The sequence below is a fragment of the Prunus mume genome, linkage group LG4 (assembly GCF_029339155.1).
Source record: "Prunus mume cultivar Tortuosa linkage group LG4, ASM2933915v1, whole genome shotgun sequence".
Classification (NCBI taxonomy): domain Eukaryota; kingdom Viridiplantae; phylum Streptophyta; class Magnoliopsida; order Rosales; family Rosaceae; genus Prunus; species Prunus mume.
In genome coordinates, this window is record NC_142701.1 from 18,024,228 (window position 1) to 18,050,980 (window position 26,753).

General features: G+C 38.8%; 5 protein-coding genes across 8 annotated transcripts; 1 reads left to right on the plus strand and 4 right to left on the minus strand.

The window, feature by feature from the left end:
• The first annotated feature begins 396 nt into the window (after positions 1–396).
• LOC103329812 (Pentatricopeptide repeat (PPR) superfamily protein) lies at positions 397–3,238 on the plus strand. The gene has a single exon (XM_008232332.2). It carries the CDS (start codon positions 452–454, stop codon positions 2,363–2,365), a length of 1,914 nt encoding a protein of 637 aa, XP_008230554.2. The 5' UTR covers positions 397–451; the 3' UTR covers positions 2,366–3,238.
• A 753-nt stretch (positions 3,239–3,991) lies between these two features.
• Positions 3,992–9,948, minus strand: LOC103329813 (zinc finger (CCCH-type) family protein / RNA recognition motif (RRM)-containing protein). 3 transcript variants are annotated; one of them, XM_008232333.2, is made up of 5 exons: positions 9,574–9,948; positions 8,066–8,950; positions 5,961–7,169; positions 5,329–5,676; positions 3,992–4,786 (listed from the first exon to the last, which is right to left on the minus strand). In XM_008232333.2, exons 2-5 carry the CDS (start codon positions 8,840–8,842, stop codon positions 4,307–4,309), a joined length of 2,814 nt encoding a protein of 937 aa, XP_008230555.2. In that variant the 5' UTR covers positions 8,843–8,950; positions 9,574–9,948; the 3' UTR covers positions 3,992–4,306. The 3 variants fall into 3 exon arrangements, with proteins under 3 accessions (XP_008230555.2, XP_088905854.1, XP_088905855.1); XM_089049728.1 differs by having other exon boundaries at positions 8,066–8,959; positions 9,574–9,714; XM_089049729.1 differs by having other exon boundaries at positions 8,066–8,849; positions 9,574–9,700.
• A 360-nt stretch (positions 9,949–10,308) lies between these two features.
• LOC103329814 (basic salivary proline-rich-like protein (DUF1421)) lies at positions 10,309–13,687 on the minus strand. Of its 2 annotated transcripts, none has more exons than XM_008232335.3 (3): positions 13,205–13,687; positions 12,144–12,422; positions 10,309–11,682 (listed from the first exon to the last, which is right to left on the minus strand). In XM_008232335.3, the coding sequence occupies exons 1-3, from the start codon at positions 13,535–13,537 to the stop codon at positions 10,567–10,569; spliced, it is 1,728 nt and encodes a 575-aa protein (XP_008230557.2). In that variant the 5' UTR covers positions 13,538–13,687; the 3' UTR covers positions 10,309–10,566. The 2 variants fall into 2 exon arrangements, with proteins under 2 accessions (XP_008230557.2, XP_088905856.1); XM_089049730.1 differs by having other exon boundaries at positions 12,144–12,374; positions 13,205–13,674.
• A 691-nt stretch (positions 13,688–14,378) lies between these two features.
• On the minus strand, positions 14,379–17,607 carry LOC103329815 (Raffinose synthase family protein). Its single transcript, XM_008232336.2, is given in 5 exon segments — positions 14,379–15,120; positions 15,223–15,590; positions 15,685–15,712; positions 15,714–15,863; positions 16,171–17,607. Coding segments are annotated over 5 exon segments (2,319 nt in total). The 5' UTR covers positions 17,377–17,607; the 3' UTR covers positions 14,379–14,553.
• Positions 17,608–21,195: 3,588 nt separating this feature from the next.
• Positions 21,196–25,707, minus strand: LOC103329816 (Core-2/I-branching beta-1,6-N-acetylglucosaminyltransferase family protein). The gene is made up of 11 exons (XM_008232337.3): positions 25,056–25,707; positions 24,822–24,935; positions 24,404–24,504; positions 24,187–24,258; positions 23,768–23,849; positions 23,542–23,622; positions 23,031–23,069; positions 22,760–22,825; positions 22,293–22,442; positions 21,574–21,702; positions 21,196–21,472 (listed from the first exon to the last, which is right to left on the minus strand). Exons 1-11 carry the CDS (start codon positions 25,290–25,292, stop codon positions 21,440–21,442), a joined length of 1,104 nt encoding a protein of 367 aa, XP_008230559.2. The 5' UTR covers positions 25,293–25,707; the 3' UTR covers positions 21,196–21,439.
• Positions 25,708–26,753: the final 1,046 nt, after the last annotated feature.

A 26,753-nucleotide genomic window follows, 5' to 3' on the forward strand; every position in this document is an offset into this window, starting at 1 on the left:
ATAAGTTGTTTACAATTCCAATGAATCGGAGTTGAAACTAGTTTGATTACCTTTGTTGTTGGGTTAAAGTGAGTGACAAATTTGAAATTTTAAAAACTGTGTGAGGATATAATGGGTCAAAAAGAATACCACCTCCCACCTAAGAATTTATTTCCTCCAAAATCATGAGTTGAATTCCAGATTTTGTGTGAGCTCACTTGCATTTTCTTTCCTTTATGTAAAGTAAACACATGAGTAATCTGTAATTGAATAAAAAATGCAAGTCTAGTAGGGTAGAAACGGCATTACGTATTTTTCATCATTCACGAATTGACCCCAAGGTCGTTTGTCTTATCTAAAAATATTTGCCGATTGGTGACAATATTTTGCTTTATTCACGCCTCTGTCCATGTTGCAGACTCGCGGCAGGTGCCTTTCTCGCTCGCTCCATCCATCTCTCTATTAGCTAGCGATGCATCGTGCTTCAACATGTTCCATAAATCGGATCTTTGTTATGTCAGCCAACTCTCCATATTATACAAAACCACTCTTGAACATCAATTTCATACTAAAAATATCAGCTCTCTCTTCTTCTTCTTCTTCTGCTCTACAGACCATCCCAGACTCTCACTCCATATCAGTTTCAAACCCACTTTATCATTTTCTTCCCCAAACCCAAAACCCCAACAACATAGTGAATCTCATCTGTTCAAGCCTTAAGCAAGGAAACGCCCATCTTGCCCTTCTTCAAAATGACATTAAAGAGCTTCTTCCTCATCTAGGTGCTCAAGAAATTTCCAGGGTTCTGCTCAGATTTCAATCTGATTACTCCTCAGCTCTTGTTTTTTTCAATTGGGTCAAGAATGGTTTGGGTCTCAGACCCACTACCCAGAATTATTGTATTGTTATTCATATTCTGGCATGCTCCAAAAAGTTTCCGCAAGCTATGAAATTGTTATGGGAGTTGATAGAGTTGGTCAGAGATGTTTCACCAAAAGATGACATTTTTCAAAATTTGGTTGTGTGTACTGAAGATTGTAACTGGGATCCAGTTATCTTTGACATGCTCATTAAGGCTTATGTGAAAGCAGGTATGATTGGAGATGGTTTTAGCACTTTGAAAAAGACAATAAGGGTTGGTTTTATTCCCAGCGTGATTGCTTGTAATTGTCTTTTGAATGGTTTAGTGAAGTTGAATTGTATTGACCAGTGTTGGGAAGTACATGAGGAGATGGGAAGGATTGGGATACACCCAAATGTGTATACTTTTAATATTTTGATTAATGTTTTGTGCAAGGATGGAGATGTTGATAAAGTGAATGCATTTTTGGAGAAAATGGAAGAAGAAGGATTTGATCCCGATATTGTGACATATAATACTCTAATTAGTAGCTATTGTAGGAAAGGAAGGTTGGAAGATGCATTTTATTTGTATAAGATCATGTATAGGAGAGGTGTGATGCCGGACATGGTTTCATATACTGCCTTGATGAATGGTCTTTGTAAACAAGGGAAGGTAAGGGAGGCTCATCAGATTTTTCATCGGATGATTGATAGAGGGTTGGATCCAGACACTGTATCGTATAACACTCTTATTAGTGGTTATTGCCATGAGGGGAAGATGCAAGAGTCTCGATCATTGTTGCATGAGATGATCAGAAATGGTATTTGTCCGGATGATTTCACTTGTAGGATAGTCATAGAAGGATATGGCAAAGAAGGTAAGCTGCTCTCTGCTCTGAATTTGGTTGTGGAGCTTCAAAGATTTCAAGTGTCTATTTCTCATGATGTTTATGATTATCTAATAGTTGCCTTGTGTCAAGAACTTCGACCATTTGCAGCTAAAAGTCTATTAGAAAGAAGTTCTAAGGATGGTCATCTGCCTGGTTTGGATATCTATAACAAATTGATTGAGTCTCTCTGTGAAAACCTTTATGTGGCAGAGGCACTGCTTTTGAAAGCTGAGATGGTACGTAAGAACATTAAACCCGATCTTATTACATACAGAACTCTAATATGCTGTCTATGTCACATAAGTAGAACAGCGGAAGGTGAATCTCTAATGGAAGAGATGGCTGAATCTGGTTTGGCTCCTAATCTAGAGATATGCAGGTCATTGATAAAGGGGTACTGCAAAGAAAGGGATATTGATAAAGCAGAAACATTGTTAGGCTTGTTTGCCAAAGAATTTCAAGTTTTTGATTCTGAAAGTTACAATACACTTGTCAAAGTCTTCTGTGAGGATGGTGATATGGCCAAGTTGTTGGAGTTGCAGGATAGGATGATGAAAGTGGGTTTTGCGCCGAATAGCCTTACATTTAAGTATGTGATCCATGGATTATGGAGAACTGCAAGACCAGATAAAGACAAGCTTCATGTGGAATAAACTTAGAAAGAAGAATGTTGGGCATTGTCGTCCTAGGTAAGATGATGTGAGGGATTTTGTTGTATCCTATGACCGATATTCTAGGTGCAATGCAGCATGCTTTCACTCTAGTACATTGCCAACCATGATATGTGTTTTCCAGGGTGAATCTGGTGATTGTGCTTCTTGGTGGATAACGAGGGAAAGGTAAAGGGATTGGCTGAAAAGCATGGCATAGATGAGGAGCCACTGCCAGGGTAGTGACTTGTTTGGCAGTGGCAGTGGCACTTATTCTAATGTTATGGGGGTAGTAATAGGAAGTTAAGGTCAAATGGGGACCAATTTTCAGTTTGGGGTCTTCAATTGCTCTGCTGCTATAGAAGGTGACTTTTGAACCATGTGATGCATGCTCTGCACTTATATTAGAATTCTCCAGGAAGTTCCTCCTGATTGAGCATGTCTGTGATTTAAAGCAATGAATTCCTGGCTGCAGCTTACTTGTTTTAGGGGTGCTGGGGCCTGGGGACTCTATCACGGAGAAACTGAAGCCTGACTGACTGGTAGATGGCAGACCTGCTGAGACCTTCAACTTCGGAATGTCTCTCCCAAGTTTCCATTATCAGTGTTCTTCAAGGTCTACAAAACTAAACTTGAGATGCTGCTGCTGGCATCGCAGTTGAGTTGATTGCCCACAATTTACCACAGCCAGCTGGAAATGGAAGTCATGGGTTGGAATTCTAGGACCAATAGATTTGCTCGTTTCTTATTTGCTTGTTTGGCACTGGCAGTCAGAAAATATGATTTGGTGTTCTTGGCTTGGGTCCATCTTTGCTGTATAACCTTTTCTTTTAACATGTTAAATTAAAATTATATTATATTTTCAAATGTTGGGTACATTTTGTGTTAATTACAACTCATAATAATAAGAATGAAGAAAGAGTCGTTTCTCGAATGGACCATATTCGAATATTCCCTTCTCTTCAGTTTGTCTGTCGACTCTTTATTTTATATTCAACCGGCGTGTAGCGCAGGAGAGGTGAAAGAAAGCAAGAAACAGAGAATCATTCAGGCAGCTCACCAAAATTGGCTACTCTTCTGTGCACTTGATTATGGTTCTATTCCTTGAATATTTATTTTATTTCATTTGAGCCCCTCATTTTTATGTCCGTTTCTTCCTTTGCCATCGCTGCTGGACCAGTTAGCTTCTGGCGTTTCAAACCCTTTCTTTTTTGGGCGGCTGACTCATCATGCTCTACAACGCTTCGGCTATTCTGTTTCGGCCAATCACAGTTTGACACTTGTGAAGAGCTGTTTTCTTCTTTTGTCGACTTCAAACTGTGATGGCTCATTCTTGTTCAAATAAAATATGATAAACCTTTTTGTTTTCACCTCCCCTCTACAAGTTAGAACTGCTAGTTACAATGTTTTTTTGTTTTTCAATTGGTATCCATTAAACTTTCCAACAATTACTGTATTGTCTTTGACATAGAAAGACAAAATTATCAAAGGGCATTTTTTGACACGTCGAATCTTTTCTTTAATGAAGTGATAAGCACTGCAAATATTATTTTCAGAGAGCAAATACATAAAAAGCAAATAGCATCACAATCCAGTGAGAATTCAGTAAAATTACTGGATCAACTTGCATAAAACTGAAAGGGAATCAAATCCCTAATATTTTCTTCTATGTAACCGTTTAAATGTTTCAACAGAATTTTCAACTTTGATGATTTGGTCCTAGACATATCTAAGCAGAAAGACAACATGGTACACCACTCAACTATCCTCAGGTAGAAGTCAAAAATAGGAAATTCCCTTTTTACAAATCCCATGCATACAAATAAGAAACACTGGAAAATAAAAATTTAAGCAATTGCTAAAGCAGGTTTCCTGGAAAATTAGAGTTTCTCAGATTTAACATTTACCTGACTGTACAAATCTGAAAATTAGCCCATGTGTAAATTACATTGCTTCGCCTTTAGATGACTCTTTCTCACCAGATGTTGACCTCGAACTAGACTGGGAATACTCACCCGGTTCCACGTGCTCAACACCACCTTGTCCTTCGGAATGTTCAGGTTCTCCATTTCCTGACGCAGCAGCAGCTTCCTGGGAACCACTGTCCGCTACTTCATCTGCAGGCTCAACATCAGCTATTATTGGCCCCTTGGGGGTGGTGGTGGTGGATGGAGAATTTTCTCTGCCACTACGGTCATTGCTGGAAATGCTAGATGTCAGCCACATAAATTTTAAATCGTGTCCTTCCCAGCATTTACCATTGAGAAATGCCCTCTCCGCTGAACGGCGTGTCGTGAAAGTTATACAAGCTGAGCAATCTTTCGATGCCTCCGACTCACTATCACAATCACGGGATTCCAGATCTTCCAACTCCGCATTAGAAAGATCTCCATAGGGTGAAAAGTGTTCCTTCATAATAGCAACCTAGAAAGCACAAAACATCAGTTTACTTTCATTGGTACATAGATAAAATTACACTAAGACCAACAGATTCCAGACCATTTCAATGTGATGCAACTGAAAAGAAAACCTAGGACCAGAATGGATTATATTTTACCAAACAAAAAAATTACTGCAAATATGAAGGATATATGGAAAAGGTATTAAGGAAGAAAAAATGGTTGTGTTTTTTAAGACTCATGTTTATAAACTAGCATGTTTGTGTTTGATTGAAATCATTCTGTGCGTTTGCTAGAACTTTATCCTGATCTCTAATGTAATGGAATCTAAAGTATTGCACATATTCCTAATAAATGGTCCTAATGCCTCATCTAAAATCTTACCATACTACTTAAAAAAACGCACTCATTGCTTTATTGCTCATGATTAACACATAGGCCCATTCATTGAGGAATGTGTGATGCACATGTATTGCAGCCATATATCCAAGAGCAGAGATCATTTATTCACTTTTTGGCGGTTGAGTGGGAAGGATTTGAGAGGGGGGAGGATAGAGAGAGACTTACATTTGCGAATCCAGCGGGTAAAGGAGGAAGAATTCTAAATGCAGTGGGACGATTGTCTAATTTGTATCTGTTCACTGGAGAAGGAGTCCCTATTGATCCCAATGGACGAATACTCAGCTGCTTCAAGCTAGTGGATTGCTGCAGCACCATAGTTGTACTGGTTTTTGGACTACAGGAGACAACATTCTCTACACATTTGTTTTTATCAGTCATCTCAGCATGCAGTTCTTCCATAGGAGTCGGATTTGAGGACTTTAGATTAGCAACTTTACCAACATCAGCTGTTATTCCCACTTTGGGTCTCTTAGCAGCTTGCTCTATGTCTGCCTCACCCTTGGGTCCAGTAGCCTGAAAAAAGTCAAACCTTGAGCAAAGCTAATAATGAAATAATAGTGTTATCATGTACCCCACTAATAAATTTGCACCCACATCTTTATATAAATCAAATTCAAACCCTTTCTAAGATCTCTTTGAAACCATGCAAAAAGACCGTCTTAGCAAATAAGGAACATTGAGATGGCAGTATGACATGAGCAAAATTTGTAAAGCTAGCCAAGGTGATATATGCCTCATATCAAACAAGTAGCATTAGCGAGAAAATGAAACATTCAAGGTAAGGGCAGATGGTTTACTTGTTTCTCAAGTTTGTCCAATTTGCGACGAAAGTCATTTCGTTTCTGGTCCAGCATTTCCTGTTTCTTGCGAAGTTCCTCCTTTAACTGCTCTAAATTCTCTAGCTTTTTCTGCAGAGGTGGGGCCTTGGGACCATTTGAGATGACAGGCTTGGAGTTATCAGCGGAAGGTAGAAAAGTATCAGATGTATGGACAATACTACTCTTTGGAGCAGCAGATTGAAGATTATCTTTGCTTATGCTAGTAACTATTGGATGCGGAGGAATTGAACCAGGAAAATTACTTGCAGTGCCTGTGCCATCATCAGGAATGCTATCACGATTAGCCCACCACAACTTGATAAAGCGGTTACCCATTACAGCATCAGGCGCCTTTAAAGCAGCTTCAGCCTCTTCCCTCCTTGAAAACTGGACAAAAGCTCGTTCACTATTCAATGGAATATAAATGTCAATGACCTCTCCAAACTTTTGGAAATGAGAAAGAAGAGCCTCCCTTTTGTTGCTCTTCTGGGGAATGCCATTGACAAATAGAGTACGCAATGCTTTTTGAGATGGTTTCCGAATGTTACGTGTAGGATCAAAATGTGTCTTGGGTGATGAATCCATGGCTTTTGGGCCATCTTCTGCCATGATACGCTTCCCTTGACGTGGTGGATTTTGAATGCTGACTAATGCCTCCTTACCTTCCTTAGTTTCACTCTCAATACAATCTGAAGAATTATTTGTAGGATCAATTTTCTCCTTCACATCTAATTTACTTTTTGAACTGCCAATCCTACCCCACACGGACACACTTGTACTCTGTGAATTGGCAACTGTCCCAACGCTTCTAATTGGGCATTCATTATCAGCACTATCTAACCTGGCATGATTACGATCAGATGGATCATCATTTGACAAGGATTCAGTTTCATCATTCCTAGGTGATTGCAGGCCTAGAAGTGCATTTGAGGTTTCGGGACCATTATTATTCCACAGGGGTTGATCAGGGTCATACAAATCAGCTCCACCCAGATAACCAGGACCAGAATATGGACCGTTCAAGCCCAAACCATCATCATTGACAGCAGACTTGCTTGTTTTTCCATGTAAGCCTTTGCTATTCATCAATGCAGCTGAAGATGCACTGACTGATGGTAGAGACCCCGGGCCAGTGGGTTTTCCCAGTAGGTGTGCACTTGATACAGGGAGATTAAACTGAGAAAGACTCTGTAATTGAGGGAAATTAGGACTTAAGTAAAAACACAGGCCAGAAAAGAATGAAGTTTACAGAGAATGAAATATCCAGCCAAGAGAAAGTGCAGCAAGATAAAAAAAATGCATGAATGAGTTGTGATCAGATGAATCAAATATATCATATACCCATCCCAACCCCTGCTAAACATTTGACCAGTGGCAAGTTAGGTAACACAAAAAGAAAAAATGGCTAGCACACGGGGAGTTAGATCTTGTTGCAGAAAGTCCTAAAGTAAAAACATCCAAAGGCTAATAATCATTCAATAACGAGGATACCATAAACAGACCAGCAGAAACAGGTGTTTGTGGGTACATACACAAACTGATTGGCATTATACAAAAGAATATAACAAAAACAAAAGGTATCAAGTCACAGCCTAAAGATTTCGGAACCAAGGTATGACCTGCACATGCCAATGCATATAGAGTACAAAATTACACATTCAGGTATAATGAATGTGTAAGAAGATGGTTGATGGTGCAGACATTACATTTAAATAAAGCCTTAAGTTAAGCTATAATGTCAATAAAACATTCATAATACTGAATCATAATGCAGAAACATGCATCATCTCTCCCTCAAGTACTTGCATTAAACATTCAGGTTGCAGACAAGTAGATATTGGCTGGATAAACTTAAAAAGCGTCAAGTGTATAAACAACACATTATTAATTACCAAGAAAAAAGTACTATACTGAGGTGAATTTTTCACATAAACATCTGTACCCCAGTAGATGTGGTGATCCTCAGTCTAAAGACACATCGCCACAATTCTCTTTCCATTTTCTATTTTTAAAGTGATTGGTGCTATGTCAAATATATTCGACTGATGTTCAAGTAACAGGAAAGATATGCACAATAAATGTACCTGGACATCTTCAACAACAATCCGATTCACACCATGCTCCATCGGGCACATATCCCCTCTTAGACAAAATCCACGCTCCTCAAAGTCTCTACATCTTTGACGAGGAATCACCATATTCATCGAAGAATGGATTGGTGGTCTGAGTGTTCCTTGCAAGCCAATGGAATGTAGTGTATCCATGGCACCATTAGGTATTCCTGGAATCAATCCAAATGCATTCCAGGATGCATTCTGTGCACTGGAAACACTTGGTAATCCGCGTCCAGCAAAAAGATTTGGAGGAATGGATCCCTGCTGAACCATTTGCGAAGCAATATCTGAGTTGAACCTAGAATCGCGTTGGCCCCATGATCCAGAGTCTCTTCCTCTTCCCCTACCAAGACCAGGGTCTCCAAGAAATCCTTGGTTTGCACGGATTCTTTGATTTAAATCGAAAGGTGCTCGAGGCAGTGATGCTAATCCCGGGCGTCTTTTATCAAATTTTACAGTAAAGTCTTGAGAAGTGGAATTGTAATTTCTCCATGTTGTACTTGCTTGAGAGTCATTATCCCTGAAAGAGTTCCCATTTGCAAAAGGTTTATTTCGCTTTCTATATGGCCTTGCTATAACTTGGTCAAGAGTATCTCTCTCCAAAGACTGAGAACGAGTCTCTCGTCTACGATGTTTGTGGTTTCGATCATCATCATCATCATCACTGACTTCCTTTTCCTCAGGATCACTAATACAATCAGAAGGAGAAAGGCCCCCCGGTTTTGGAGATGAAACTTTTAACTCCATTTGATCCCTTCAAATCAATAGGATGTTGTTTTATGCCACCAATAGCTCTAATTTCCCAGTGCAGAAATCAAATTACTTGTTTGTCTATAAATACTCCAGTGAAAGAACCTAAAATTACTTCCCAGGAAATACAAAAAAGAAAAATGGTAAGAGCAGATGATCATCCCGTTCCAGTGAAAAAATTACTCAAACATGAAAAACATTTGAGGTGCAAACAATTTGAAATCCTTGCACCATAACCATATCAACTTGATACACATTGTGTAATCAGCATACATGTGCCAACGCAAATTTAGAAGCAAAATGAATTGAATTGTTTTTATGGAGCTATGCGAAATTGCATTCAAGATCAGTACTTCATGTTCACTGATTATTAGAATGAATGATGATCGTTGAACCACTTAAATCAACACTCTATAGATATGATTAATGCACAAAGCAATGACCATATTAGAAACAGACACAAACAGCTTAAATAAATTAAGTAAGCGAAACCCAAATGAAAAACACTGGTCAATAACTGAATGCAATTTTATACATACACGTCCGCACTATCAAAATTAAACTCCTAAAACCCATAGGCTTTCACAATTACATATGAAAACGATAAGTAATCCAATATAATTAACAGAATATTGAAAATTAAACTCCTAGGAATTGCATTAGCTGATAATAATTTAGGTTTAAAAGAACGGAAAAGTAAAATCAAATAATTAAGCATAAATTCTTACCGAGTGTTCTAAAAGAATTGAGCAACAAATGCCTCCTAAAGCTTCATACATAGAGATTGATTCAACTTCGCTACGGAGCGCGGAGCAATGCACGGAGGTCATGGAAGGCAATTTCGGGAAGAAACATAGTTGCAGAGGGAACAGGTAGGGGTAAGGATCGTAAAAATGAGGTAATCGAGGGGGTCTATCGAACGAAAGCTTTTGCGTGAGAGAAAGAGAGAGAGATTTGGCGGGGTAGTAATATGCGAGAGAAAGAGGTTTTGCGACTGTGACTTGTTTTGGGGGTTTGGAGCTGTGCGGAGCAAACAGGATTTTTGAGAGAGACGACGCTGTGCCAAAAAAAGGAATAAATAAAATAAAGTGTGGACCAAAACTAGAATTACAAAATTGCATTTTCTCCTATGAGATTATGGAAATTGTGGAAGTGTCTCAAGAGACTTTTTTTTCATTTTTTTTTCTTTCTTTTTTTTATTCCTTTTTTGGTGGGGTGCGTCCATGTATGTTTGGAAAGGTGGGGTTTTCTTATTTTATTTTTGACAAATGTATTTTTCACGTTTAATTATTTTCATTTTTTTATGTTTTCTGTGAAAATAATATTTCTCTCTCTCTCTCTTTCTTGGAAATAATATTCTTTCTTTACTTTGGTAAGCGAGGAAAAGATTCCTGTTTTCTGCAGAAAAATGCAATAGGGAAAATTTGCAATAGCGTTAAAAATTGTGTAATGGTAACAGATGATAAAACTCAATAAACCACCTGCCATTTATTACGAGTAAATACACAAATGAGAGGAAGACATGTGATCACTTACAGAAGCTAGTGAAGAAAGAAAATAGGTTCAATGCAAAGCGCACGCAATGGAATGTAAATCCCTCAGAAGGAAATTAAGAGAAACGCAAAATACATAAAAGGGTGCATCTCCTAAGTTCCAAGCGATAGACGATCTAGAAACAAGTGATACTTCATATACATCAGTCCGGAGCAGGCAACACCATACTATCGACCAAACCAAGCTCTAGGCTGCTGAACTTCCGCATCATTCGTCAACTTATCTAGCACAACATTGACGTCAACTGACTGGCCGCTGTCCGTCATCTTTCGAACAGTGGCCCTAACATAGTCTCTCGGGAAACCCATAGTTGTCACGGTGTCAATCACATCTTCAATGGGAACTCTGTTTCCAGTCCCAGCTGAAGCTGAACCACCCCCTGCCCCAGATGGAGTAGGCAATGCTTGTGGTAGTACCCGAGCAGTTGGTAGCTGTGGGTAACCACTTCCTCCACTTTGAGCTGTAGCAGAAGAAGAGAGTTGTGGTGGTTTCATTGAGGAGCTACCACCATATTGAGAAGGTGATCCACCATAATGATATGACTCACCAAGCCCAGCTGGAGGGCTATACCCAGAAGAATACCCTGTACTGGATCTGCTAGAAGGTGGCTCATACGCTTGGGAAGCTGGACTATAATACTGTTGGGAGGGGGGAAGACCACTGGGCGTATGAGAAGGTGGCTGACGAAGACTGGGTGGGTAGTTCTGGGAAGGAATATAAGGTGTCTCTTCAGCATGGTGGCCTAATGTAGGCTGGAGTTGAGAGGGATTAACAGGTGTATGCGAAGGGTGCTGTTGTGGCAGCTGGGGTGGTGGCTGAGAATACTGTGGTTGAGTGGTAGGTTGAAATTGTTGATGTGGTGGCACTGGAGGAGGGGGGACCGTCTGCTGACCTGGAGGTAATTGGTATTGCTGATTTGGGGCTCCTTGATTTTGACCAGGCGGTGGGAAATAAGGGTCTTGCTGAGGGACAGGAGGGATCTGGTTCTGAGAAAACTGATTTGGAAGTTGAACTGTATGTGGTACAATTTGGGGCATAGGTTGGGGAGGAGCATTTGGGTGAGAGACAGCAGGAAGTGAGGGTGGAAGGTTCACAGGGGGAGGAAGTTGTTGGTGAGATTGTTGAGGAGCAGAGGCGGCTGCCTGCCCAGAATCCCCATGCATAGCGTTCTGAGGTTCTGGTTGAGGGTCTACCTTGGGATTGGAAACTTGTATCCTTGCAAGATGCAGCTGGGCCTCTACTATGTCTTGCTTATCCTTCAAATCCTTAACACCTGTTTGCACCTGTATGTGATGTTGATAAAAAACCAAAAAGAGAAGAATGGTCAATAAAGCAGCATAAACACATTGGCCAGAAAAACAGATAGGCTAGTGTGCTAATAAACAACACTTCAGTTTTCATGCCAAAACAAATGAATGCTTGCTTTCACCTGGAAGCAAGTAAACCTAACTAAGAAGACCTTGCTGTAAGATATACTAGGAGTTATCTTGTTGGGGTAAAAATGTTTCCAAAACCACGCAATTCAAATGCCTAGAAGATTGAAGATTTTCAAGAATTTCAGATTTGGTGAGAGCATGGTAGATGGGCAACTTTGCTCTCACGCTCTCTATTTAGTTCTGGCTCAAGACTAACAATCGTCCTGCATATTGCATCAATCATACTTTCAATGCTATTTATAAGATTTCAAAATTAACATTAGTCCTATTTGACTAAAACACCAAAAAGAAGGGTAAAGGCAACATACATCTCGAAGAATATCCTCCAACCGTCTCATCTTTCCATCAGCATTCCCATGATTATTTCCCACAGATACCTTCAAATCATCCACAGAATTCTCAAGGTGGCGGGTTCTGCTCTCGAGTTGTGTTAGTCGTGCACTAACACCTTCCAACACATGTAATAAATTATCAGCATGCTTCTTCATGGCCTGGTCAATCTCTGACACAACTGTAGCATCAAGTACATTTCGGTCCTTCTGTAAAATAACTTTTGCAGGTTCAATAGAATCCAGAGAGCCATAATTCTGTAAGAAACAAAAAAAGGGTAGCACCATGTAAATGTAAATGAACCAAATGGTACAGCTGACATAGAGTTATCAATCATAAATGTCTACCTAAAGTCTACCATACAGCAGGAAGATTTTCTTGAAAAATCAAGTGGAGGCTACTATATTCAAAAAAGGGGGTGGATAAAAGCCCATCATGGTATACAAAACATCAATACTTCCAATAGCATCATCTTTGATCAATCTAATCTCAAATAATAATTAACATATATGGCAACAAGATCAATCAAAAAGTTGTTGTTCTAATTCACGCACTGCCCTCGGGCTAATTCATTAGAGTCCTCCAATCACAAAACATTTAACTTCACCTGAAGCCTGAAGCATATCATACAAAATTTGAAAATGCTAATAACAAATACAATGTACAAAATCTCAAAACAGATAGAAATCAAACACAATTATCAATTCCCTAAATTACCTAGAAGAAATTAAAACAACAACTAAAAAGCCCCCAAAACCTAGCAAATAATTTTTTTGCAGCTTTAAGCTGTGTGTCGATCATCATCAGATATAACTATTAACCTCTTGAACTGACATAATTGCCAATTTGTTATATGCTAATGAAATGGTCCTTACCGAACTGATTGGTCACTCACTTGCCCTAGTAGACTAATGCAGCTTCAGAGAAACTACAAATTCTAATCAAACTAATGCAATTCTGATTCACTTCTAATCACTTCGATTGATTCATATGAAAATGCGAACATGAAATTCAGCAATTAATGGAACAAAAATATTACTCTGATAGGAGCGGTAGTGTTGGACTTGGGCTCGCCGGAGTTCCAAACCCTAGCGGCTCCTCCTCCTCCAAGATTGGGTGCGGGATCGAAGCTCTGAGACTGCGAAGAAGTTCCGACGATGGGACGAATGGGCTGGAAATCGTAGCTGGGCAACATCTCATGATATAGCTTATTGGAAAGCCCATTTCCATGGCCGACCTGCTGCTCTTCTTCCTCTTTGGGATGGTTGTTGTCGTTCATCTTCATCTGGTCGATGAAGTCGTTGTTGTTCTTCTGCGGCGATCCCTGTGACAGATCCATTATCTGCTTGTCCATAAACGACGTCGTGCTCATCGAGTTTATACAAACAGCAGCCTGAAATTTTGGATGCTCCTTTTCGGGTTTTGGAATTTGTATTATTTAATTTCCTTATTTATCTATGCTAAGGATTGAACTAGAAGATTGGCAATGTTTGAGCAATTTCAGTTTGAGACGACCTCCTCCTTTAATAGCTTTTGCTTCTTTGCGACGTAAAAACCAAATTACGAATTTACGACTTTTGATTTCTTATTATTTTTCTTTGAATTTTATTTACTTCTTTGGACTTTGGTTTTTTTTTGGGCCACAAGGCCCTTTCTCTTTTTTCTTTTTCCGAAAAAGCCCGTATTGTGGCCTATAGGCAAAGGATTGGCCCATTATAAACATGACTCTGGACAATCAAGATTATTTTCTAAAGGAGCAAAAGCATTAAACTTGCAACATGGAAAAGCTCTGTATTATCCCCTGCACTTGTGACTCTGTGAATGCAATTTTTTTGGTGTGAATACAAAACCATTTTGAGGGAGAGGGGAATCAGACTTACGACCTCGGATGCAAGGTTCAATGCTCTTAACCAACTGAGTTACAAATCCCTTTGCACTTTGAATGCAGTTACTGAAATTTATTAGTGTCTTGTCTACTTGGTTAAGCACAATGTTTCAAACAGTTCATTTGGTAGCAAAAAAGAAGATCAAAAGTGTTTGCAGCAAATCAATTCATATGGTGAAATAAGGTGGAGAGTTACACCACAAAGGAGTTCTACATCTCCCAAATCCATCTACAAACTGGGCAACTCAAATACAATTGAGAGGAAAACTAAGAACATGAAAATTACAACCCAAAAATAAAAAATAAAAACAGAGCGAATCTTATAAGCTTATATATAATGAAAAGCTCAATAGTTTGTATTACTTGAAATCATTAAGTAGTCATTAATTAGCCAACAGTGCTTGAGTATACCAAGTCCCTTGGTCCTAATTAAAGTTGCAGACACAAAAGAGACTTGGTCCTCATGAGAAAAGAAAAAAAAACAACTGGTCTAGAATCTATATTTAGAATTTGTACTCCACAGTAGATAAGGTGGAAGAAGCAGGCCATGGCACTTGGATTATGACCATACTCTGCTTGTACTCAAAAGTAACGTCGTTGCCATCAATCCTGCAACTTGTTGGTTTCTCAGAAGCAAAAACCCTCAGCTCTCCAGTGCCCTTAACTCCAACTTGAACAGAGCTCTCGTCCTCATTGAAAACAAAGGACTGGATGGCACCGCCGGTGTTGAGCATGTTCACTAAGCCGATGGGGGCAAATTGGACAGACTTTTTAGCACCCAAAACAGTCACCGGAGAGACAAATATGAGCTCAAAGTTGAAGGGGTCCAGTGACAGTTCAACATCCTCGTTGGGCTTGGACAGGACAAGCTTCTTGGCTTGGTGATAGTACAAGGCAAACTCTTGCACTCCTTCAATGGAAATTGGGCTCTTGCCACTCTTCCACTGGATGTCCTTCGGGTTGAGCTTGGCGGTCAGCCTGTGGGAGAATTTAGCAGCACATTGGTTGCGCCGGGTTTCGCGGCTCCACCCTCCTCCTTGGCAGTTGAATGCCCCAAGAACTCCACTGAACTGTTCCATACATACCAAAAGTATTGTTAGCTTAAGACCCAAATAACATAATCGATGATTCAAATTCACAGTTTGACAATACAAGAATATAAGATAGGTTACCTTATTAAGGTTCCATATTTTGAGCATGGTGTTGCCATCATGGAGAGGGTCCTCAAAGAGGCAATCACGAGTTGGTAGTGCATAGTACTCGCACCGGAGAATTGAGCCATCGGGCAACACCAAGGTCCTAAGCACATCAAAGTTGTGCTTTCCAACGGCATCGCTAACATAAATAGGGCCACCGGAGATGGCCCTAGAGGCGGCGTGGAAGGCAGCGCAGGGGTGGGTCGATTGGAACATATCCCAATCCGGGTGTATAAAATTGCCCATCCACAAGCTGTTGTAAGCACAGTGCACCATGTGACACCCTTGAAGCCAAAACGTACCGTTGGGGTCACCAGATGGATCGGTGCACCAGAAATCATCACCTGATAACATAAATTTTGCAAAATGATTAATTTCTGTTTATTAAAATTAGGAGTGAGTTAGAACAAAATGAAAATTTTAATTGCAAAAACATACCGACACGGCCAAGAGTGATGGCTTCGGTTGCCAAGGAACATGAAGTCGTTGCAGTGCTCCATGCTGGCAATGACCCCGTTGCCATTGAAGTGCTTCCTCACTGAAGATGAAAGAGCATCGAAATATGCCTTCGCCAGCTTCACCCTCCCGCCATAATTCTCACAAAGCATTTCGAGCAACTGTTTGCAGCGTAAATATTAAAATAAATATAATAAAGATTGATTATTTTGTGTAAATATGAAAATAAAAAAAGGAAATTCTTACAAAAATGAAAAAGTTGGGAGGAAAAGAAAAGTAGATATAGCGTGCCGACCAAACAGGTCAAAGTCAGTTAACATAAGTTAAATAGTCTCTCTCTCTCTTTCGCATCCAAAAATAATGACACCTAGCAGTTTGAACGTGACAATTCAACGCCAACACCGACCAAAATCCAACTAACAATTAGCAACCAATTGAATTAAAAATTGAAGAAAAATAACGACTTACGTGGATTACGTCCACCTTGACGCCGTCGATCCCAACGGACTTCAAGTGCGAGTGGAGCCCTTCGTACATCTGATCGACGACCTCGGGTGGGACCAGCCCCACACCAGTGGCCACGATCTTATCCACGGCCAGATCTTCCATTGTCTTCTGTAGGCCCGGAGACAATGTGGGCTCCACCACCACAGCGTCGGGCATTCCGGGAACATTGGGCCTGACCCCGCCCCAGTACCCACACAGCGCATGCCACACGTACACGTAATCAACGCTCTTGAACTCCTCCTTGAGGTCCTTGATAAAGGCACCCATGCCTTTACCAGAGGCACCCCCATTGGGACTCACGTAGTCCCTGAACTTGTAATTTTCTTCAAACTTCAGGAGCCTGCACGGCATTTGCTCGCCGGCAACCGCTTGGTTCATGCCTTCTTTGGTGATGGGATCAGAATCGTGACCAATGGACTGCCACCCATCGTCGAGCAGCACGAGCCCTGGTGGACACCCACCTTCCACCAGCTTCCTCACACCGTCTATGACGCCGTGAGGGTGTACAGTAAGATAGAATGCGTCCCATGTGCACCAACCGAACTTGTCCACGATCCCAGGTGGGGTCTTGTCCTCCAAAAGTTGAAAAGTTCCCAAATGGTCCCTCGCCACTTTGACCGCCTCTTTGACTAGGGCAAACGGATCATCACCGGCGTGCAAATAGAGCACGCTCTGGAAGGCCTTGGAGACTTCTCGGGTGGACCCACTCTCGACGCAGATGTCGAGAAAGTCGGCGTTGCCGGGCTGGATGCAGGCGCGGAAGGAGCCTTCTAGAAGGGGGAGAACGACGACGTAGGGCCTACCGGTGTCGGAGCTTTCGAGGATGACGATCTGGGTCTCGTTCTCTAGGTCCCGGCCGTTGGATCCGACCCAGTGGGTAGTCCACCAGACTTTGAACCGGAAGATGCTCATGAAGCGGATGTCCTTCAGTTGGCCAACGGGGACCACGTGGCGGCTGCTGGGCTCAGCGACATCAAAGCCCACGAAGCAGCCGGCGGTGCTGTAGGGTGATGGGATGAGTGTTATGTTTTCCGGCACGTCGGAGAGAATGACATGGCCGTTTGCCTTGAAGTTGGACTTCTCGAGCGTGAAAGGACATGACGAGGGCTTAGAGCCGTCGTCGAGGTTAGTGTCGCCGTTGGCAGCTTTAGTCAAACTTGGAGCCATTGACTGAATGTGTATGAGAAAGACAGAAGGGTAACTTGTGAAGAGGTTTTAGGTTTTGGTTTTTGGGTGCTGTGAAGAAAGGGAGAAGAGCGATGGTGGGTTTATATAGAGAAATGGATGGTAGGGTTTTCTTTTTTCAGAACGGAGAATCAAAGAATAATCTGGGAAAGAATCTGTGATGACTTCGATTGGGTGTGAAGGAAATCCAAAACTTGCTGTTTTAAGTTGAGATGATGAGTGGCTCAGTGAATATAGGGTCGTCCATTTTATAAGACGAATGAAAAGTGACCACGAAGGTGAGGTGGAAGTTTCATTAGACATCTTGGTAACTTTTTCAAACAAAATAATAAACTAAATCAACCGTATGATGTTTCTTTAAAAAGGAAAGAAATTAAGATAAATGAAATTCTTTCTCAAATTATCCATTACAGACGGGCCTCAACCTCAACGGTAACATCAAAAACGTGAATTATATATAGTTTTCTGGATTTGACGCTTCATCCTCCAATACAATTGTCGCTGCAATGGAGAAAGTCACGCGCTTAATATCGCCATCAAAGGAAAACAAATTGTTTCGAATTGTTTAATGCAATTCTTTTTGATGTTATATGTCTGATTCAACAGTTTCACAGGGTGGAGTTTTTGGATGCTCCGCAGAATTGTAATTAAGCTGCACATTTGGTGGCAGCCCATGTTTTTCGTATTGGTGATAGGAACAGTTGGGATATTGTTTATCATGAATAGCTATTTAACTGCCTAATCAAGGATGTTAACTGTTCTATTCGCATTTAATAAAATTTCTCTATCTTTGACCCCCAAAAAATTATCTTTCCAAAAAAAAATATATATCTTTGAAATATTAGGGTTCAAGAAAACTTACAGGTGCACATGATCAATTAAACGGATGTGCATGTGTACGTAGTTTTACCACTTGGACATATATAATACAAGCTATCATGGTAATAAATTTAAAGTTCATGAATACAAGGTTTTGACGTCGGAGGTTTACGTTGCATATGCTTGTATTTTCCATGCATGTGTTACATTATTTTTATCTAATATGAATTACTCATAATGGTTCACGAATACACATGTATACTAATATTTTTGTTTTATGATTATCACTAATGATATTTTAGTTTATGAATCGAAAATAAATTACAAATTACGACCTTAATTTCTTAATTGCTCAAATTTACACATCATCTCATCCTTCCAAGTTGAAGGAATCAATCCATACGATACGATCTCAAAGTGACATGGGTCCGAAAACAAAACAAAAAAACGAAAAGCCCTAATCTTATCTCTCTGTTTTTGTTCTGTTTCTTGCTTTTCCCCGGGGATAAAGTAGTGATGGCTGGTCCTAATTTTCATTAGTTAAGTAGGATTCAAGATTCAATAAAAAATATATAATATTTTAAAAGTAATTATATATGTGAGGTTGTTGACTTCCAAATCCTAAACCCTGAATTAAGCCAGAACACAAGATCTTTTGAATTCTTGTCTATCGCTTTCAAACAAGGGCAATCAAATTACAAGGAAAATCTCCTTTAGAAAAAGGAAAAGAGGTTATCAACGAGTTACGTGCCTTCCAGAACTCCGTGGAAAATTTATGCTGCGATTCTTCAAATTTTGTTGTGTCCTGGATTATAATATTCTTTACGGTCCATTGTTTTCAAAAACTTGTTTTATGTTTCTTTTTTCTTTTTTGCTGGATAAATAATTGGTTGGGTTTTTTCCAGAAGTTTTATCTCATAAAAGTTAAAGTATAATATTCTTATTCAAAGCGTGTGGAATTTTCGTGGGCCTCTGCACTTTAAGTAATGTGGGCTTGCCCTTCGATTCCGTCCGTAGATTGAGGTTAGTACACCTATATAGGCCCATAGTCGATAGTGTGCCGACATTGCCACGTGTAAACATCATAGGCTCCAGTTCCACCGACCAAATGCTCTTTTACGGTTAAAATAAGAATATGTGCTACGTGGAACACCCATACAGCGCCGCCTGGGCAAGAAAAACCTTACGTTGTAACTTGTAACTACCTATAATCTGAAATTCTAGAATACATGGGTAGGATAGGATAGGACCACATAGAATCTCCCACCTTTCACTCGAAAACAAATTTATCCTAAAATGATTTGTTCACAACGCATCAACGGTCAGAATCAAATCATAAATATATAAAATATATTAATTAATGATTCACACCGTTTTATAAATTCGTGTTAAAATCATGATTCGAAAATGCATCAACAACCGTTAGAATCAACTTATAAATTCGTAATGAAAGGAAGGAACTAACGATTTTGTTCACAATAGTTCTTTATTCCTCCCAACAAGACCCAACCACCCTATAATTTAAAAGTTTGAATTACTTTTTCTGATGAACATGTAGTCTGAGTTATGATGATGACAAAGTCAAAAAGGTCTTTTCTGGTGCTATGAGTCGGAAAAGGGGGGGCAGTGCTATTGGGAGATATAGTGCCACATGCCCATGCCTTGTTCGTGCCACAATCGTCATGGTATATGCATGGATTATTATAGGGGGAACTTTTTTGTGTGCCGATAAGTGGAGGACATCTGCATTTGCTTGCACTTTCAAAATCTAAAGTTCATTTACGTGTCTGGTTATATGATATATGATATATGATATATGATGGATGGGTTATCAAGTAATTGGACACCGACAACTCAACAAATTCGTCTTCTTCTGAGTCAAAGTGGATGAAATGAAACCATTAATAATTGTATTGGTTTTCATTGATGGTTTCGGTTGGCAAACAAGGACAACTAACATGCACACAAGAGACCCAATCCCAATATCCATTTCATTCATTATTCTTTGAGGTAGAATGAATACTTTTCACTCACTCAATGACCGGCAATACGTGTTCAGCGTGGACCCACCATATAAACCATGAAAAGAAAGAATTTGAGGCTACCCATACCCTGAACTTTTCTTTCTCTGTTATACAAAGCCCAAATCTTTTCTACTTTTCCTTTTGGGTTAATGATCTAAATGGTCCTCCAACTATCGCGCGATTATTATTTTGGTTCACCAACTAAAATTTTCAATTCAAACATCCTTAAACTTTTTATAATGTACCAAAATCGTCCTTCCGTCAAAGTCTGTGTATTATTCCGTTAAATCGAGGGACAAACCCGTATTTTTAAGTGAGTATATTTAACGGAATAATACACAGACTTTGACGGAAGGACGATTTTAGTACATTATAAAAAGTTTAAGGACGTTTGAATTGAAAATTTTAGTTAGTGGACCAAAATGATAATTTAGCGATAATTGAGGGACCATTTAGATCATTAACCCTTTCCTTTTTGTTTGTTTGGTTTGAGGCGAGTTGGTTAGGATAATGAGTCCATTCCTTTGCACCAAGGTTCGAATCTCCCTCGAAGTATGCTAGATTAATTTAGTGTAAAATACCACTTATATAAATTAAAATAAAAAATTAGTTATAGCGTCTCTATTGTATTGGCAAAATTAGAGATCACAGATTTAAGGCCCAAGTCTAAATCCAAGGGTCGAAATTCAAGTTGTGAACTGGCACAGTTTGTCCATCTTTCGGCAACATGCCGTAACATGCAGCTCTCCGGGAGATAAAGAACTTAAATACCCAAACCCTATAAGGAGCAGGAGAAAGACTTCTATGAAACGGGTATAACACTATTTTGTCATTTTCGGCCAATAATTCTATGACACACATGATAACACTTCTACATGACATAGCATTATTGGTGAAGGATAGCAAAACAATGTTATCCCCGTTGCAACTAAGTTTTTCTCCTATAGCAGAGGAGAAATAGAAAGCAATAGTTGCATTTTTATTCTATGTAATTCTTTTTTCCTTTTTTGTTTTGTTCTAAAAAGAATACATACCACAGTACAACACCCTTGTCCCTCTCCTTCCCCACCTCCCCCTCCCCGACAAAATTTACACAACCTCCTTTTTCTTTTATTCCGCTCATTGCAAATCGAATTACTATTTTCTATTATGTATCAAGACTAGCAGGATTAGCTAAAAACAAACTTTACCAGAGTTAGACTTTAATCGTTGCTCCGTTTGAGTTCCAGTGCAGTCTGTCAAATAGAAAAACATGCATAACCATGTGTTAATAAATATGAGTATAGGCAAAATCCTGAACATAGTGCTGATCTACATATTGAATTCTGAAACGTACTGTGTTAAGAAGCCTGAGAGCAGCAGGCCGGGTAAATTTTCGTGCAAAAAGAAAGCATTTGGATGGTTTGCCCTTGGTACTACACCATTCTCTCCGGTATTCAGTCTCATAGTAGACATTATCTATCTCCTGAAAAAAAAATTAAAAAAATCATCGAAATTGTTTTCATGCTTTTCTAGCTTCAACAGGAACATTGCTACATTAATTGAATCTGATAACCTGTGTAACTTAACTTTCCAAATCAGTCTCCAAAGCTATTATTAAAATTCAAATAACAGTCCAGAAAAATCTCTACGGATATCAAAGATGTACATTTAAACCATTGCATGGGCGGGTTTAATGGGTTTGATGCTAAAAGCTATTATTAAGTTCAAATAACAGTCCAGAAAAATCTCTACGAATATTAAAGATGTATATTTAAACCATTGTATGGGTTTAATGGGTTCGATGCTTGTATAAGAAAGAAAACATTTGGATTCCATTAGTCTCATATCAGTGAATCCTCAGGTTGAAACATATTAGAATGATAGAAGTGAAATAGTCTAATTTCATAAAACATCAAGAGAACTTTGTTGGACAACCATGTCGTTTCCATCATTTTGAGTCTTTGCCTATATTTTGGTGGCATTAGGAATGAGATCCATCAATGTATAGTTGATCCAACCTTTACTATATGATTTCTAATAGATAGCTTGCTGCCACATCAAATATATACATACCTTTATAGATTTAATAAGCACATGAGTAGCATCTGAATATTTGTAAGTCACAGGGTGCCATCCACGGCGTTCACGGTCTTTAGAGGATGATAAATCCCATGATGAGTGCGTCAGTGATCTACGCGTGATTTCTCCTTCGAGGCCTTCTTGCTGAAATTTAAAATACAGCTTTCTTAGAGAGCTAAACTATTATGGCAACGTAAAAGCTTCCACTGCTGTTTTAGCTTTCCAAAACAAAAAGGGAGGGGGAGGAGGAAGAAAAAAAAAATCTGAATGGATTCCCACATAAATTTATTCAATTGAAGCCTCAATCTGCCTAATGCCTATGAATACCTTCTTCCTATTTGACCAATATTGTTCAGGTAAAAATCAATGAACCATAATTCTTCTAATAAAGAAACAAGTCCAGGTTTCTGTCCAGATCCCATAAACAAGGATTGCAATAGTTAGAAATGAATTTATCTTACAGCCAGTAATGTCTGAACATAATGCTCGTCTGGTATACAATTGTGCTCCTTGGATGTATCAGCAGGCTGCAATCAGAATACAAAATCAAACTTCACCTCTTGAAAACTGTGTCAGCAAATTTACATCAGAGCCCTCAAATGAATAAGAAATAGGACAGGAAAATGGATTTGATATTTCAACAGATTGTTAGTATTGGTGATAGACTGCTTTGATTGGAAAGCTGATGTGGTAGTTGAAGTAAAGGTTTAAAAGATGAACAGGAGTACTTACAATGGGACGATCCCGCCAAAACTCAGGTAGCGACTTCGTCTGCGTCATTGCCACACATAGAACATGTAAAATATGAGAGAGAAAAAACCAAAACTAACCAAAATTTATATATATAAAAGAACTTCACAATATCACAAAGAAAAATAAATAGAGTACTGTGTCAACTGGTAAAAACCGAAAAAGGTACTTAATAATTATTAAGAATCCTGTGCAAAATAAGGAACTAATATGCCAGCTACTCATTGCAAGGAGTAAAGCTTTCCTTTCCAGTTTTAGGTACAACAGTATATGTGAATTTAGTTGAAGTGTTTTAGTAAATAAAGTTCAACAATTACAATATGCCAATTTTTTCTAGTTGATAAAAGCGGCCATCCTTCTGCAATATCTGTATTCCTTATATGCAATATATGGATTCTCTCACAAAGATACCAAGTTACAGGAATAACCAAAAAGGCTGTAACTGCAACATTTATCCATGCAATGGTCAGATAACAATGTAATGAAAAATTACCTTGCAATGCTGTTGGAACATAGGAAAGACTGTATTGTCTTTCACTACAACCTCAGCATGCTTCCTGGTCAAAACAACCCACTGCAATGAGAAAAAGCAAAAGAAAAGAATAAGATGATCGGCAGAAAAGTCACACAGCAGAAAATAAAAGGCATATTAATAGGTTTCCTTTTCAGTGTTGCACTGAAACTCAAGAGGCAATTAATCCATCATACTGAACCTGTACCTGAGATCCTTTTCTCCAGTTATGAACAGGAATAACAGGATTCATTCTGGGATTATAGCGGCCCTCTTTCGTATCGGCAAAGCTGCTCCAAAAGTTAATAGTTAAAATATACTTTTAAATTGATCATCATAAGAAAGACACATATGTATAACATTGTAGAACATAGTTCACAAAACATTTAGTGATAACATAAAATGATCCATGCTTGAAATAGAGTCACATTGTGATCCATATTAATAATAATATGTATGAACTCTGAAGATGAACCCAAGTGGCCTCGATTGATGAAAATCATAATGATGGGAAATAAATTAGTCTGTAACGATATAGAATGCAGATACCGACTAATGACTGCATACTACAGACAACTGATTCCTTCAAACATGCATATTAATACATATTTGAGTTGTTCTATTCACCTGTCTACAAAGCTGGTTCTTGTTGACATGATGTAGTCATATATATAGCTGAAACTGTAAAGAGGAATGCAGCTGAAAAGAGATTAAGTAACTGAAATATTGTTAGATGACACAAAAAACAGAAGTTCTATTGATTGCCGAAAAAGAAACTATCAGAAGTTCAGAACTTAATTTATGTCACTGAAACCTAAGGGGGAAACGATCAAGCTAATCTCACCTATCAGAAAGAAAGGCAAAGCGTTGATTAAGAGGATCCTCAAGTGCATGCTTCAGTAATATACGCTCAGCCTCAATCATGCTTGCTTCTCCCCAATCTACCTGGTATAGAACACATGAAATAAATATAATAATCCGGATAAAGATACGAAAAGAAATCATCTTCATGCATAGAGTTCAACTCAATCCTTAAATATACATAAAATAAAAGTAAAATTCACTCAATTAGCAATGTACATTAACTCTCTCACTTGACCCTTTGAAGTTTTCAATAAGAATTTTCATCTTCCAGATATTCATAAGGCATACCTATCAGTAGAAAATCAAACCTTTCCAGCATACTATAATGAGCACACAAACACAGATGACATGTTGTATTTCCAAATTGAGAATTCATGTAAGGAAATAGGAAGTCCCACCTGTATACTATCATTGACTTGACGATTCAAGAAAAAAACCGATCTGGTGGTGGCCTTGTTGAACAGAAACCCAGGCCTAGAGTGAACATAAATTGAAAACCTACTCTCCCCTCCCTGCAAACAAAAACATAAACAAAAATGCATCTTTCACATAAATTTCCAACAATCAATTATCTATATGATTAACTACAACTCTTAATCACGAAATTAGATAAAAACAAAAGTAGCAATTACCTGAAAGAAAACATCCCAAAGCAGGTCCAAGGGAAGGCGATTGCGAGCGATGAACAAGAAGGCGATCTTGGGGGGTTGAGTGAGCTGAGAATGCAACGAAGCGAGTGTCATAATCCGACTGTACTGAGTGTGCATCAGCAACACCAACGTCCCGAAGCAAAAGCCCATCAAAAGCGCAACGAACAGCTTCCTCTTCCATTTGTGCTGTGCTTTCTGCGGACCTGCCTTCCGTTTCATGAATTAATCAATTAATTAGCTGCTCTTGCATTAAAACTTTCAGCTCTCAAAGGCAAAATGTTGGGTGTTTAGGGCTCAAGCAAAGCTTAAGTAGCTAGAGAGAGAGAGAGAAGAAGGAGAGAGCTCAAGCTCTCTCTCATCATTTCTGTCACGTGAAAATCAGAACCAGATCCACTTGAACCTCCGCACTTTGGAGTGGCACGAAACTGGTAAGTTGTATGCAATTGCAAGCTAAAGGCAAAATTAAGCTGCTTGCTTAAAGCTCAAAGCTAAAAGCTAAAAGCTTTGCAAATTCAGACAGAGACCAGAAGAAGAAGAGACATAATAGTTGATTTAGCACTGACTGGGCTCTTGCAAATGGGAGGTCGGATTTTCCTTCTCTTTTTTAAAGTTCGTTGTCGTAAAGTTGGGAAGTGTTTTTCCTAGTTGCGTTGCGTGTGATGTTGGGATAGAATATTTTCGCTACAAACAAATCCCTTTTTATTTTCTTCTTTTTCATAATAGTTTTTGGATACAAAATGCTGAATATAATATTTTTTTTTTGGGTGTTACATTGGGAGGAAAGAGACCTGGTGTTTCGATTCTGGGTGGATAAGAGGAGGGACACAACCACTGTGATAATCCTGCATCGGCCAAATATTATGTAATAAAAGCAATTCCCAAAATAATAATACTAAAAATAGGCTGCAAAAGAAGTCAAAAAAGGAGGATGCTGCAAGCAATAGCAAGGTAACGATTGCGATAATGATTTCAAAGCCAACATTTGTTCTGTTTTATTTATTCAAAAGAAGTAACACTTCCTTTCTCAACAAAAGAAAAAAGAAGAAGAAAGAGAAGTGACACTTTCTGTTTCTGATACCGACATGGAATTTTGGATTTCCTCTAAATCATTTTGTTAAGAGTGGGTTTAAGGATTCCTCTTGTGTGTGTGTTTTTCTTTTTCTTAATAAATTATTTTAATGATAAAACAACGACAAGAGATTATACAAATTAGGCGTCGTTTTCTATTAAAGAATCATATTAGTCATGTTTTACATGATCCATGAAATACACAGAAAAATAAGTTGAGATAAAGAAAATAGGAAATATAATAACATTAAGGATATATTTGTGCTAAACTGCTAGCTAGGCAATATTATAAGGGTCAAATGCGTAAATGAACATTGGCCGGTGACAGTGAAAGAAACATAACAACTACCAAGCAAAAGTTTGTTAGAATCAATCAATAATGAGTTATTTGGTGAGACTTCATCATATTCAAATATTAATATCAGCCAGCAACCAACCAACTAAATAAGATTACAGCAACCAAAAAAATAACTCACTAAATCAGAGATATGAATTTATTTTTATTTTTATTTTTAGAAAACTTTCTCTCTCTTAATTTTTTTTTTTTTCTAATTAAAGAAAACGTGGTTTTTTTTATGTGCACCTATTATTTCTTTATTTCTACGAGCCCAA